Raw genomic sequence first — 14,855 nt, forward strand, 5'->3', positions numbered from 1 at the left:
AGACAAAAACCATGTTTTCATGAGAAACGCTTCGTGAAGAGGCTAACATAGCCTTGGCAAATATTGTAGCTGCAGCTAAGGCGGCCGTAAAGGCGTGCTTTATTAAATTTTCATAATATAGGAGAAGTTAGTGATGGTACTGGCTAATCAACATGAATCACGTACAAAAAAAAGCTTCCTGAATATGACATCGTCCTATTCTGAGGAGCAAATATGCAGATTCATCTAATGACTGCAAATGAGCATCTCGTCGGCTGTTATAAACATATGCTGACAATGGTAAATAAAAAAAAAAAAACAATCTTTTCATGGTCCAGAACATTTCTCTAAACAGCGCACTAACATAGGTTTAGAGAAACGAAATTTTTGGTCCCCGTACGATGAAACGTTTGCTACAGAATGGGGACATGTCCCACGTTCAAAATGCTCAACGTCTTTCTTTGGCCAAGAGCCATAGTGGACAGTACAAAGATCATGAAAGGTCAAGGCACCAACGTGCCTCTACGTTTTGTAACCCAAAGACTTACCACCCACGGGCGGCTGACGTGTCTATATCTTCTTAGGCGCTGCGCCAGCGATACGTGGGTTACACACAGCGCAATCACCAGCATATGAGAGAGAGTCATGGCGAGGGTCAGGCGGCCGCCGGTCATTGTGATGTTCCGGCCAGAGGGAGAGCTGCAAATAAATAGCGAGGTTCAGAAGGGGACACAGGCTTCACCAATTTCGAGCAAATATTACGCCTTGAGATTTTATCCAGCTGTGGTTAAAGATGAAAAAAAAAATATTTTAGTCACTTTACACGTCTTACCATTACCTAAGAACACTCACCCTATGCACAACCAAGAACGCAGGCAGTAAGGAGCCAAATACTTACAAAAACGCTTTTCAAACTCCAAGGACGTGGCCTATGTAGACACTGCCGAATATCGTCACCGAGATGCTATGACAGCGGCTGCACTAGATCAGCAAAATCAAATCATCGCTGCAAGCTCAGTTATCACAAGCTCGTCGCAGGTCGGGAGGAAAGTCGCCATCGCCTTGGCGAACGCTGTCTCCCCAGACAAATTCATAGTCACCGACTCAAACACAGCTATAAGAAATTTCGCGAAAGGGCGGATTTAGTCTGAAGTCCTAAATATTCTGGCCAGTGTACCCGAAACCCGGCGCCGATGGGCGCAACTCTTTTGGGCACCGGCACATTCCGGGTTTCAAGGAAACGAAACTGCTCACAGTGCAGCGCGAGAACTGGCCATCCGTGACCGCACGACAACCTCTTGCGATGAGCAGTTCGAATCCCTCTGCCGCTCAGGCAGAGACCGGATGGTATCCTACAAGAAAATTCTACAATTCTACTGCCAGGCCAGGGGACATTACCCTGCCGCTCAGAAAAATTTAAATAAAAAGCAATCAGTTACCTGGCGCCTTTTACAGACGCACATTTTCCCAAACACAGGGACGTACAGTCACCTCTCTCCCGGGCTATATACAACGGATTGTTAATTATGCGCGCGTAGAGCCAATCTTCACCACATCATGCAGGCATGTCCCCTGATAAGGACCAGAAAACTCCCTTGCTTATTGCCTGCCCTTCCCATCACTACTCTAGAGCAGTGAGAGACTGCACTTCTCAGCTCAAACCTGGATGTCCAACTCCGGGTCGTCCAGATGGCCGAGGACGCCGCCAATGCGCAAGGCCTGGCCGCCGCCCGAGGAAGAAGAGGATGGGCCCTCCGACTCCCCTCCTCCCTAAACACCATCACGAACAAAATAAAGTTTATTCTACTACTACTACTACTACTACTACTACTACTACTACTACTACTACTACTACTACTTTCCAGAGTTAAGGTTTCTGGTTATGCGTATACGTGATTCATTGCTATTGTGAATTGCGCCGCTGGCTTGGCTACTCATGACAGCTTGTCTTAGCGAAAAAAGTACAAGCTTCTCCTCCTGACATTGCTGCAATGGTGTCCAATGATCAGAAGTATATCTGAGTAGCTTTAGAAGCTGAGATTGTAGGCGACCTTCAAGAGAATCTCAAGTGGTCACCGGGCCTCTTGTCTCCAGCAATCTAAGTTCCTGTAGATTGTATTTCTCTTCTATAGAAAGAAGAATGGCGCTAGCCCTGGTACTGTACCAATATATGAAATGATCAAAAACCTATAAACTTCGCGTTAGATAAAAACAAATACCGAGAGCTATAAAGGTGAGCCCCTAAAGCCCCCTAGAGAGGGCATCATCATCTGAGCAGTGCATTTCGGATGCCAGATTTCCAATATTTGTGGTAGAAGCCTTTCGCAGCCACTGCGCCTGTTTGGTGACTTGGTGAGCGTTTGTGATGCCGCATTGAGATGCATGCTGGTAGCTATTTTGCAGCACGCGTGCATCTGAACAAAGCAAAGCAACCTGAAGCTGTATTTTTTGTTAAGCGTGAATGTTTGTGCCAGTGACATACAAAAGGCTATATGAACCAAAATAGGCGAGGTTGATGTTGCTTTGGACTATGCATGAGCATAATCTGGCATCCAGAAACTGCCCTCACCTATACAATATGATGTCAACATATACAATATGATGTCCCGGCTAACCTGAACCAAGCTGTTCAACGAAAAAAAAAACAGATTTAAGAAGGGTGCAAGATAAGATTTCAACACCTACGGTGATCGGTCGTCAGACCGTTGACAACCGAAAACCGTCCCTATTGCAAAACCCAGTAACACTGGGACCCAGCGCGCCGGATTATGGGCCCAGTGCCGCGCGCTGGATGCTCGGGCGCTGGGCAGACGCAGCGTACTGGGAGGCACTGGCTACTCATGCGAAAAACAGCTCTAGCGCGTTAAATATGCGGCACCTGGACACCGCATATATTTTTTTGAATACAGAAAGCAACAAAGAGCGTTTTAGTGCAATAAAATACCAATACCAAGCCCGGCACTTTACCGCTACGCCACGCCAGCAGACGAACATAAACGGATATCTTGTCATGTCAAAATCGAGAAGGAGATTTAGTTTCGCAGAGCTACGTCTCGCGCAGACATGGTAGATGCGCTATCGCCCAGACACTGAAACTCATGCCTGTACTACAAAGAAAAAATTGCTGTCCGTATTCAGCAGCATGCTCGGAAGTGCCACAGCATTGATTTTCACTTGCGATTGGTATTTTAACTTCGAAAAACTGTCCTAAATGAAACGCGGACCCGGGACGCTCTATGGGCTGTTACTGCCGATTTCGATAGCGGTTTCTTGTTTTTCACGCAATGGATATGCAACATTTTCTTAGTTCACTGATGCCTTTCAGTCAACACGTCTGTCTCGTCATATATCTTCGTCAGAAAAGCGCAGGCTAGTTATGGGAGCCTTCGGCGAGGGCACATATACCTGTGTTTATGACGCGTCACATCGGCGGTCATCGCTTCTTGTGTTGGCACTGTAGACATGAAAAAATTGTTTTTTTAAGAACACCGATGCGAAAGCTGAAATATAGATTGATTTATCCTTGTTAGACTTCTTGATTTCTGAGCCTAGACGCGCCGATAGCGTGAAGACGGACTCGGTGGATACGCTATGCCTAGGCTTCGGTGGGGACCCATCTCGGCGCGGGTAGCTGGCGAAAGCTAAAATGTGTGTATTTGAGCCTAATAATTTTTTTTAGTACAATAAGAAAAGTGAAAGTGCACTAATCACCTAGCTTTGTTATCGGTGCAATAATATCAGTCAGCAATAGGCTTCGAACTCGGGGTCCGCTCGCGCGCGTCTGAACGACTTCTGCATTTCATTTCCAGTCCACAACACTGTGACAACGGCGACAACTCCCAGTCATATGTTGCTTGCGAACCATTAAAGAACGTGGCGTGCTCTGCATTTGCGTGGTTTCGTTCAAGAATTTAGCTATGCGCCAAGTCAAAAGGGAACATGAAAAAAAAAAAACGAGTTATCTTCACTGTCAAATGTCCATGAATAAACAGGGCAGCTGACGCACCTTTATTTTAAGCTGCGACACGAAATAGGGTTTTATGACCCCTAGATATAGCGTTATTTAAGACTAGAGACTAGTATCAAGCGTTGAAATTGTAAAAAGCATTTAATATTCAGCAGCGCTCGTCCTTGCACACTGGAACCAAAGCGGCACAAACACAACCAGCGCAGTTTCCAGTGTGAACCAGCGAAGTGCAGCGAGAACCAGCGCCTGTACAGCACAAACCAGTGCGCCCCTGCGTCATGGCAGTGGAACCAGCGTCTCTTCCAGTGTGACCCAGCTCTTATTCAACGTTCTCACTGGTGTCCCAGAGAGTCTCAGCGAGCGCCAGCGCACCCATTGCGACCCAGTGCCAAAAATTGCAAGACGCTTAAGCTTCGCCTTCAAGAGTGGAGCGCGATAGCGTTATCGCACCCCGTTCGCACCGCCTACTCAAGCGCACTACGCCAGCCAAACGTCGCGATCGGCACAGATAGCCGGACCCCGACGCGCCATGAAGGCGGACGCGATCATAGGGCGAGTGGCGCGCCCCGTGTCGGGGCAGCGCCGTACATTGCGAGGAGGGGGTCTTCTGTGTTTGCCGCAAGATGGCTCTGCGTGTGCGCAGAGCGCAGAAGAAATGTAGCGGAAAGGTTCTTCGCTACTCGTGAAACTGCGACTTCTGTAAGTTACATGGCCATAATTACCTATATACACCGCAGTATAACTTTCTACGGCATGTTTCTATGGCAACACCGCATTCACTAGAGGCGATTTTGTCCCGTTTTGAAGGAACGAAGTCGTGGCTGAGTGGTAGCGTCTCCGTCGCAAACTCCGGAGACCCTGGTTCGATTCCCACATCTTGCAAGATCTTGCAAGATGTTTTTTATTTATGAAATGCCTTCTGGGATTTATCGCTCACGGCCAACGCCGCTGACGCCGACGATACCGGCTTTTCTGCGACACGAGCTCCTTAACGCTGTCGCGTTAAAAAAGGCGCTGGTTTCACACTGGAAGACGCTGGTTTTTGCAATAGGGGTAGGTTATATAATCGTATCTTCCACTCTCTTTATTTTTCTTAAATATTATTTTCTTTGACCAGATTCCGCAACATTAGCTAATACACACGGTATACAAGATGTAGCCTACCAGCGAACCAGAGACGACGAGAGCGGACGGAAAAAGGATGCATTTATTTTTCATACGCCAATAAATATATCGTAGAAGAAAAAGGATGCCTAATCATTGCCAAATGACGAGTGTGTCACAACAATAAAGCTGGTGCCTCTCACCTGTAAAGAATTTCGTCACAAAAAAAAAGTGAAACGTGCATTCTAAGGAGCAGTACCAGCTTCGTTGGCCATTCATAAGTACAAGTTAACACGTGTGCACAGTGTTTTAATGACTACAGCTTCGCGTGAACGTCGAAGCACTGACAGCGCTGGCACGCAGGCGAAGCCTGTCCTGCTCTGCAGCGTGGAGAGCCCCTCGGGGGCTACGACGCGTGATAAGTATATCCGAGGTGGCCGCTAGAGTGGATCAGGAAAAACTGCATTGTTAGAGTTCTAGAGGCTTCACGTGCCCATACACAAACTTAAAGAGGCCTAAACCACGCTCCTTTGAAGCCTCAAACGCCTTAGGTCACGTATTGTGCCTAAAGAGAATATATTAGCAAATTAATTTCTCAAAGATGCCTAGTATGAAGGCAGCTACTACGTGTGCAGAGTTTATTTTTGTCATCCCCTCTCAGCGTCCTTCGTCCGGAAGGGGAGGGGAAAGGCGTCAATTATGTTGCCCCACTGTTAAGAACGGCCCGCTGACGTGCAAGTTTTGCCAGCCAGTTGCGACAGCGGGCGTCAACTTTTCCTGGAACGCCACCGCAAACCTCTAGCCACGGCATCACTAAGTCGACTGTGCGTGGAGAACAATACACGCGTCCTCGACTCTCCGTCGCTGCAGCCGAGATCAGTGCGACGAAGCAGGCTTTGTGTCTGAACCCGCCACTGCCAATCTGGTCTGCTGTGAACGAGGGAGTCCCCAAGGGAACGTAGTTCGAGGCCCCTTCCCATGCGCTGTTCAAGACGCAAGGCAATGGGCAACCGGTGGGCGCGCTGCGGGGGTCAGCTCGGGGAATAAAATGCGTCTTTATTGACGTAAGCATCGAGTTCTGCGAAGACCATCTGACCTCGGTTGGGGACCGTGAGCCTGTGCGGAAATGTGTCTGTGTAAGCCCTCCCGCCTACAGTGCCTGGCTGTCTAACCTACGGTGCCTGGTCGGCTCGCCTACGGTGCCTGGTCAGCTTGTCTACGGTGCCTGGCTGAACGTTTCCCTCACCTTGGGATCGAGGGAGGACCGAGTGTTTATAAACCGCTGTTGCGCGGCTGCTCCATGTATTTTCTCTCGCAGTCATGCTAGACGGATGAACTGCAGCGTCCTGATGTAGATACTGTAAATAAACCCATATTCCTCGTTCTCGATGAGAAGCAGTACTTCCCTTCAACAAAGTCCTCAGCGTGGATAAGTTGGACGATGGCATGGGCCAGCTACCATCTAATTCATGCCTGACTCCAATCTTGACATTTGATTACGAGCGATGGGATTAACCCCCCAATCCTCACACCACTTACACGGCTTTACGTCAACTGGCTTCAATTTTATGTTTTTTCGCTCAGCGGAAATTTAGGGGCGCTGTTTGTGACACATTGTAGCGACCGTCCATCACATAGCCTTGCCTCGTCGGGGGGTTCATTGCCCCCCCCCCCCCCCCCACTGTTCTTATTTGGAAGCCTTGTTGTTGTAGAACCTTATTTCGCTCAATTTACAGAGGTGTTGAATGGCTGCCTGCAGGGATCTTCTGTCTTGATGCTTCTGTTCCCAGCTGGGCTCAGCAGCGTCGGTTCCCTTTGTCCAGGGCTCCGTTGGCCTCAGCCGCTCTGCGAGCTCTCTGCACTAGACCGATTTGGTCTTCGCGGCGATGGCCAGCAGTGCCTGTTATCACTCCGCGCTTGGGTTTCCAATTATTGGAATCGCATTTGCTTTCCGGCATTCCCACGTAACGTGATAGAGGATCGGTTTCATGTGGCACCAGGGGCATTTCTGCATTGTCGGCATATCCTGTAATGAGCATTTTGTTTAGTATGTATAGGTTGGGAAAGGTGCCAGTTTGTAGTTGTCTCAAGTCGACTGCCTCTGCCCTAGTTAGAAATTTATGGGGGCGCTGGTATATTTTTCTGATCCCTCTGCTAGAACGGGCCAACTTACTCTGCCATTCAGAAAGTTTGGGCAGGCCGTTTGTGAATCGCAGAGTATGTTGAGCGAGCGCCAGGTCCTGAAGACCTCCGTCACTGCTATAGTGGCAGCCAGCTCATCAGCTTCGGTTACATACTGTGTTGTAGTGAGCAACTAGTGATTTCTCGGTGATCCGGGCTAGCTCATGTTCTAGCGAAGAGGAGTGAAGAGACAGGACGAACGGGAAGAGGAAGAAGAGAAGGGAGAGGACAAGATGGATCCTTGTAAATAAATGTGTGTATTTGAACTCGTACATTATATTTGGTGCAGCTTGCCATGTTGCTTCAAGTAGTGTTCGTAAGAAGAGCAGATGGGCAGGCAACCATAAAGACCTACGAGCTTGATGGCGAAGACCTAGTGCTTCTTCAGGAATCAGCGAATTCATCCGAACTGCTCAACATCATCACTGGGAATAGTCAACTTAGTGGAAGCGGCCCTCGTCGAGAAAGGTGCGGTGCGCATCGATGTTTCCATGTCTGAAATTGAGAATATGTTTCTGGGACATTCAGGGATAGATTCCAAGAACGAGGTTGAGCACAGCGACAATGCCTTGTTGCGACCGCTGTTGCAGCAGCAGACCACGCAGCATGAGCATTAGCTCTGATTCTCGAAGCAGTTTGCGACTCACTAAAAGCACAGAAACCACATCCAGAAGAAGTTAAGCCTCATAGTTTCGATGGGGCGTGCAATGCCGCCAACTTGTGGCCCAGATTTTATGAATACGTATGTGCGCAAACCCACTCGACGTCCTTGGGCAAGAAAGTGTGTCACACGCGCCATTTTTTATCTGGCAATGCGAGAAAAGGGTGCGATGGGCCAATTGCAAGCCAACGCCCTGACCCATGGCATAACTGGAAAGATAGTTTTCTTTCCGCTTTTGAGCGAAAACCGATAGACACATGGCATGAGCGAATAGCTTAGAGACACAGAGAAAGGACAGTCAGATTATTTTTTTAGTACAGACGATTACTCTAGATTGCCAACCCTAGTCTACCGAGCTCTGCAATCCTTCCGTTAATAATTCAAAGCATGACTTACGAAATGCAAATAGAGGTTCATGTACACCATCTGTTAAATATTATGCTCCGAAAAAGAAGAGAAGACGAAGTTAGAAGTGGGCGTGGACACGAGCACGTACCTGCATTTTTTAATTGTTTTTGCAAGCGTCGAATAAACAAGACGTTCTCTACGACTCCGCTTCCTGGTTTTCAACAGTATGGTGGCGTCACCAGGATTTCAAATCTACAGTTGACGACCCCGGACGATGAAGCGAGCTCCTTGAAGAGGATGACCGACTGACGCGATCAACGCGACGACGCTGTGACATAATCTAAGAACGATCCACGTCATCCCGAGGCCTCCGATCACCTACGTGACCAGATGAAATATTACAACGGAAGCGTGCTGCCGTTCGCGCGGCGGTCACCAGGATCATCAACGACATGACAACCAACACCGTCTGCTGAGCTGACCGACCACCTTAACCTATTGAACATAAAGGAAGCTATGCTTAGGGACCTTGATAACCAAGTAGAAGAGCATGTTACCGATGATAACAATGAGGCTGAGCTTCAAAGCTTGGGACAGTATCAAGAACCTATCGTCCTCGCGAAATCCCGCGCTGAACGCATTTTATCCGCTCTGCAAACAACGACTGCGCACGCATCTCACGATGAATTTCATCAACCACGCGCACAGGTTAACCTATCTAATTTCGAGGTGCTGAAGTTTCATGGTGACCCCATTAAATAGTAAGAATTTTGGGATCAATTTGAGTCTACCGTTCCCCAGAACCGATATATCGCATACGTAGGCAAATTGAAATATCGTCGGAGCTACTGGATGGCTAAAGCGGAAGGTGTGATCAGCGGCTTGCCGACAACTGACGAGAGCTATAGCACAGCTATAGAACTTCTCACAGAAAGATTCGGTCAGAAATCGCTGATTGTTAACGCCCACATGCGTTGTCTTCTAAACCTACGTAAACTTCGTTCTAGCGAATATTACAAAGGGCTTCAAAGGACGCATGAAGAAGTGCAAACTCGCGTGAGATCCCTGCATAACTTTAGCGCCGAAGAAAAACAATATGGGAGTGCTTCTGAAAACTGCTATAGTACAAAATCTTGCGCAAGAAATGGTACTCCGTTATGCTCAGTGCATCTTGTCTTCGAGAAATGCAGGGGTTAGTAGTGGCAGGCTGAATGAAATGTCTGTTCTTGTAGACTTCTTGAGCCTTGAAGTAAGTAGCCGGGGACAGGTTATAATGATGAATTCTGACAAGAGAGAACAAGCCTAAACCGCAAAACGACAATTTAATGAGCATTTTCAAGGTTCTGCGTCTATGTTAGCTGTGAAACTGACTCCAGAGAGTTGTATACTCTGCGAAGACAAAGATTACCCGGTGGATGTCTGCCCAACGAAACTAACATTAAACAAGAAAAAAGAGAAACTACGTAAATTAAGATGCTGTTGAAGCTAAGGAATGCAGAAGCTGGAAGAGACTAAGCTGTGCGAAATGCAAGGGGCGACATATCACCACGATGTGCGGCACAGTATGGAAGCAGAAGAATACAGAAACGCAGACAACTGCTTCCAGTTCGTCAACCGACTCGCGAAAGTACACAGTTCTTCTACAGACCGCCCAAGTTTGGGCTTTGGGCACTGGAAGCAAATGCTTTGTACGAATGTTCATTGATGGTGGTAGTCAACGCAGCTTCATCACGGAAGAATTGTCTAGGAAGCTGAAAGCCACTGTGTTAGCCGAAGTGGTGTTCACCATCTCGAGATTTGGAAACGTTTCAGCACCGCGGAAATATTATTGGAGAGTACGAGTCACGCTGCATAGCCAGTACGACTCAAACTCACTTGAAGTAGAGGCTATAGAAGTTCCCAAAATATGCAATGACTTGTCAGCATTGACAGAAACAAATGTACTTGCAATGTTGAAAAGCAAGAACTTGCGTTTGGCTCATGTCAACGCTGTTAAGGTCTCACATGAGCCTGATATAGGCGTACTTATAGGTGCAGACTATTACTGCCAGCTCGTGAGCGGAAGAATTCGATTGAATGACTCCTAGACCGCCATCGAAACTATCGTAGGATAGACACTTCATGGAGATATCAGAAGTCCACCTAAGTTCTACAAGCCGGGCACCGTAAGGAGCTTCAACATATGCCTAATGGAAGCCAATATTTCCCAGAAACTGAGGTCTTTCTGGGAAGTAGAACCTCTGCGACTGACTAACGAAGAGAGACTTTCGAAAGATGACGAATACGTCCTGAGGAACTTCGTCGAATCAACTATTAGAAAAAATGGTCTCTATGAAGTTGAACTGCCGTGGCGCAGCAATTGTTCCCAGCTTAAAAATACCCGGGATGTCGCGTTAAAGAAGTTAGAGTCATTGAAGAGAACGCTACATCGAGAACCAGAGTTTCAGAAGGAATAAGACACTGCCATTAGGAGCTACTATAACAGAGGCTTCACTGAGAAGGTCACAACCGACAGTACGAGTGAACATATCACGTACTGTATGCCACACCGAGCAGCCCAGGTAGCACACAAAGTCTTGAAAACGTCATATTAAGGGATTCAACGTCTGAAACGGATTTTTGACCAAAATCGACGCATCAAAGACGTTCCAAACAAGATAGCTTAAAAACGAGGGGTGAATACGTTTTGATAACGTTGGAAGCCAGACAGCTTAAAAACGAGGGGTGAATACGTTTTGCAAACGACTCAAAACGCCACCGCCACGCCACGGCGCGTCAGCCTCTTTAGCGGCTTCTACAATATTCAACAACCCATCAACGCGATCCAACCTTGCGCAAGGTGGCGATACCGTCGTCAAATCATGTGACCAAGGTGGCCACGTGATTCGTGATGCCGGGCAGCCGGGCAAGCCGGGCATAGTCGCGTCATCATGGCGTCGTCGCGTCACCGCACTCGCATTGCGCTGTGGTGTGTTTGCGGCTGTTCTGAACGTGCTGCCGCTGCCCCTTGCTATGTAAGTGTTGCAGTGTTTTGCTGTCAAGAAAACTATATTCTGTGATCAGTTTGGGCTGTGCGATATGTTTGTGTGGTTTTAATTTGGAAATCACTAGTGTTTTCAATTGTTATGTGACCAAGGCGGCCACGTTATTCGTGAAGCCGGGCATAGTTGCGTTATCGCACTCGCATGGCACTATGGTCTGTTTGCGACTGTTCTGAATGTGCTGCCGCTGCCCTTTGTCATGTAAGTGTTGCAGTGCTTTGCTGTCAAGAAAACGACATTCTGTGATTAGTTTGGGTTGTGCGATCTGTTTGAGCCGGGCATAATAGCGTTATCGCACTTGCATTGCGCTGTGGTATGAAAGCGGCTGTTCTGAATGTGCTGCCGCTGCCCTTTGTCATGTAAGTGTTGCAGGGTTTTGCCGTCAAGAAAACGACGTTCTGTGATTAGTTTGGGTTGTGCGATCTGTTTGTGTAGTTTAATTTGGAAATCAGTAGTGTTTTCAATTGGAGGGCGCGGAGTGGAGGGCACTAATCAGCTCTTCAAGTTCATTGTCATGTTATGTGAGGCGCCTTTTCACTGACGCTGTAATTAAGGCGTTAAGGGCAGTATAAGGACGAAAGTTAGAGGGACGAAATCGTGCCTGTGTGTCCCTAGCGTCGGGGTCGGCCGCTATGCGTGATCCTAACAAGAAAGCATTTTGCAGAATGCGAAGAAAGGCGGCAAAATTTCTGTCTGTGCGCACCTTGCCGATCTCCGCAATATAGAGCCGTCATCGTGGTATTTTAGTCTCCCGTTTAGCAAGACTGTTGCAGACAAGGGAACTGGTTCAAACAGGCTTTTTTTTATGATTCAGTACTAGTGCGGTATCCCAAAAGGTGAGGTCAAGTGCTCGCCCTATTTTCTTCCCTCGCGCTACAGCGCACTGACAGAATTTTGCGTGCACCATACCGTGCTTTTATCGCTTGCGCGTCAGCTTCTCGATTGTGTTTTCGCCCCCTTTACCCACGTGATGGGTATTTCATGGTATTACCGGGTACCACATGTGTCCATATATTGTGTCCAATATATGAAACGGCCAAATTCGATCTTATTTGACGCCTCAAATGGTAGTAATGTATTGAGTCCCTTGTAGCTTTGTGCTTGTTATCAATTTTACTATTTGGCGAATGGATACAGCATGTACGCTGCATAACTCGCTTGTGGATACTGCATACGTGAGTCTAGTATGGCCTTGGTATAAAATAACTTGTATGCTTGAGGTAGTACGATTGTTTGCAGTTTGGGACATGTGTCGGAATGTACGCTGTGCGCCCTTCGCGCTTTACGGCGGCCTGCCGAGTTCGTGCGGGTGCCATGTGTGCGCATGGAGTTCGCGAAGCGCTCTCGCAGTTTATATATATATATATATATATATATATATATATATATACATGTGTTCTGTTCGCGCGCTTCGCACAACAGGGCATGTCGCAGTTCTTTGTCCTTATGCAACACATTTTCCTAGCGTACGTCTGTGCATTATTTCATACCGGTTTCACACGGGGCTCTTTTAGCCGCTATCCAGTCCGTTACAAATCGAATTTCTCGGTCGTGAATTGGCTCCTCTGCGCAAGCTACGAGAGTGAGCCAGTCGCATCGATAATTTCGATCCGGATCGGGCTTGATCGCGATAGAGAGTGGTCGTGTGACACCGGTTTTACACATGGCTCCCACATAGGGAACACTTTAAGTTCAATGCTACTGAGTGAAGAGCAAGTGCATATATATGCCAGTGGTGGTATGTGGGCAAGTCTTTCTGGTGAAGCCAATACTTGTGCATTCAAAACATTTCAATTACCAGCGTAGTGCATCAACGTGTCTACTTCGACAAAATGGAGCACCAGTGCAGATATCTGAGCATACCTGTCCAGGGCAGCAAGTGTGTCTACATTGAAACCACTACCAGCATGTGCGGCAGTTCTATTTCGAGCAGCGGGACTGCACAATAATCAGTAGGGTGCTCTCAAGCTGTTTATCAATGAAGTTCTGCCTGGACTGTGTGCCAAATATTTTTGGACGTGAAAGTGGGGGTGAATTGGTAAACATCAGTGGAACTGTGCCTGGACTTTGTGGCAAATGTTTTTGGATGTGAAAGTGTAAGTGAACTAGCAAAGAATTTGCTCTGGGCTACATGTGTTAAACGTTCTTTCTCATTCAGAGTGCTTTTTTTTTACTTTAGGAGACTGGAGATGTGCGCAAAGTGTGACATGTCAGTGTGCTTATTAATGTATTTGCTGGTTTGCAAATTATTCGTTGCAACTTTGTTTTTGCCTGAGAGGTACAACTTTGCCTCTTGTAAATGGCTTTTTAGATAAAACACCCACTATTTATTATGACCATTGCTTCCTTTGTTACACAAATGCAGCTTCCAGTGCATTCCAGTTTATTTCCACGTTTATGTAAGTTTCTAATATGAGGCTTGCATATTCATTTCTCACGTTCTGGAGTGGCAAGATGCAGCATTACTGTCTCATCGTTCGCTGTACTACAGTAGTGTTCACTTGTTACACTGAATCCCCTTAAGTATTCTGTACTAATTTCACTTTATTGCTTTTTTGTTGTATGGCTATTTTTTCTCGCCATTACCTTCTTTGATATATCCTAAAGGCAATATTTCCAATTTTGCATTATTCCCTTTTTTATTTCTGTCACAGGATTGTTTTATGATGGTATACGGTGGTATTTCGTTTTGTGCTCTTTTCAAGCTTCTAGCTGATCGGTAACATTGCTTGGAGGCAGTTACCATCCAATTCATACTCTTGCATTTTTCAGTCTACTTCTTCGATTCGCACCGATGCCACTTCTGCATAACTCTAGTCCATCTAATAGCACGTGCACTTTACTATGATAAATTAGACACTTTAGTACACTCCAGGCTTTTCTGTTCATTTTTGTATGTACTCGGAATTTTGTTTATGTGCTAGTGAATGTTCACTTTCGAGTTCATTACGAATCCTTTCTGCGACTTTTGTCATTGTTGATGTACTTTTACTTCTATTTGCATTTCTCACACAGTTTGTTCGAACCTTGCATAAGCATTACATTTTAATAAAGTGTTTTTGCTTTGTCACAATGTTCTCATTTCATGCACTCTTGGCATGAAGGGCTTGGTCTGGCCACCTGCCAAGACGTGGCCATTTGTTCTTTGCAGGATGTCATTCCCATTGTGGTTGTAAGCATTGTAGCTTAGTAAAGGCGGTATTAAGGATTTATTATTCCTAACAGGCTCATTTTCGTGAGACTTGGTAGAGGATGCGCCGGCCATCCGGGGAACAGTGCTTGGCACTGCGCCGTGGCTCTTACAGTCAACACCGACGCTTCTACTCATCTGGGGCGCGATTGGAGATCGTTGTTCGAAACGCCCGATCAGTTTCACCTCACGCGATTGGCCTAGGCCGTGCCAACGGGTGCGGCTGACGACGTCTGCGCGGCATAGGCCAGTCGCGTGAGGCGAAACTAAACGCGTGTTTTGAACAACGATGTCTGATCACGCCCGTCACCCGCGAAAATTAGCTTCAGATGATCGTAAACCTTTCAAGACCGCTTCTAGACCAGCTTTTTGATAACGTCCTAA

The 14,855-nt window shown here is 47.0% G+C and overlaps 1 protein-coding gene across 2 annotated transcripts in view; it reads right to left on the reverse strand.

The window, feature by feature from the left end:
- The window catches only part of LOC126526655 (beta-hexosaminidase subunit alpha-like), a 185,843-nt gene that overhangs the window by 144,944 nt on the left and 26,044 nt on the right, over positions 1–14,855 (reverse strand). The window contains exons 2-3 of one of the 2 annotated variants that reach the window (XM_055068333.1): positions 1,642–1,749; positions 528–678 (exon numbers count right to left, since the gene is read on the reverse strand). In XM_055068333.1, coding sequence (XP_054924308.1) covers positions 528–653 — 126 coding nt within the window. In that variant the 5' untranslated portion in view covers positions 654–678; positions 1,642–1,749. The remainder of the gene's footprint in view (positions 1–527; positions 679–1,641; positions 1,750–14,855) is intronic. The other variant, XM_050174522.2, reaches the window with a different exon arrangement.

Source organism: Dermacentor andersoni, chromosome 8, assembly GCF_023375885.2.
Source record: "Dermacentor andersoni chromosome 8, qqDerAnde1_hic_scaffold, whole genome shotgun sequence".
NCBI lineage: Eukaryota > Metazoa > Arthropoda > Arachnida > Ixodida > Ixodidae > Dermacentor > Dermacentor andersoni.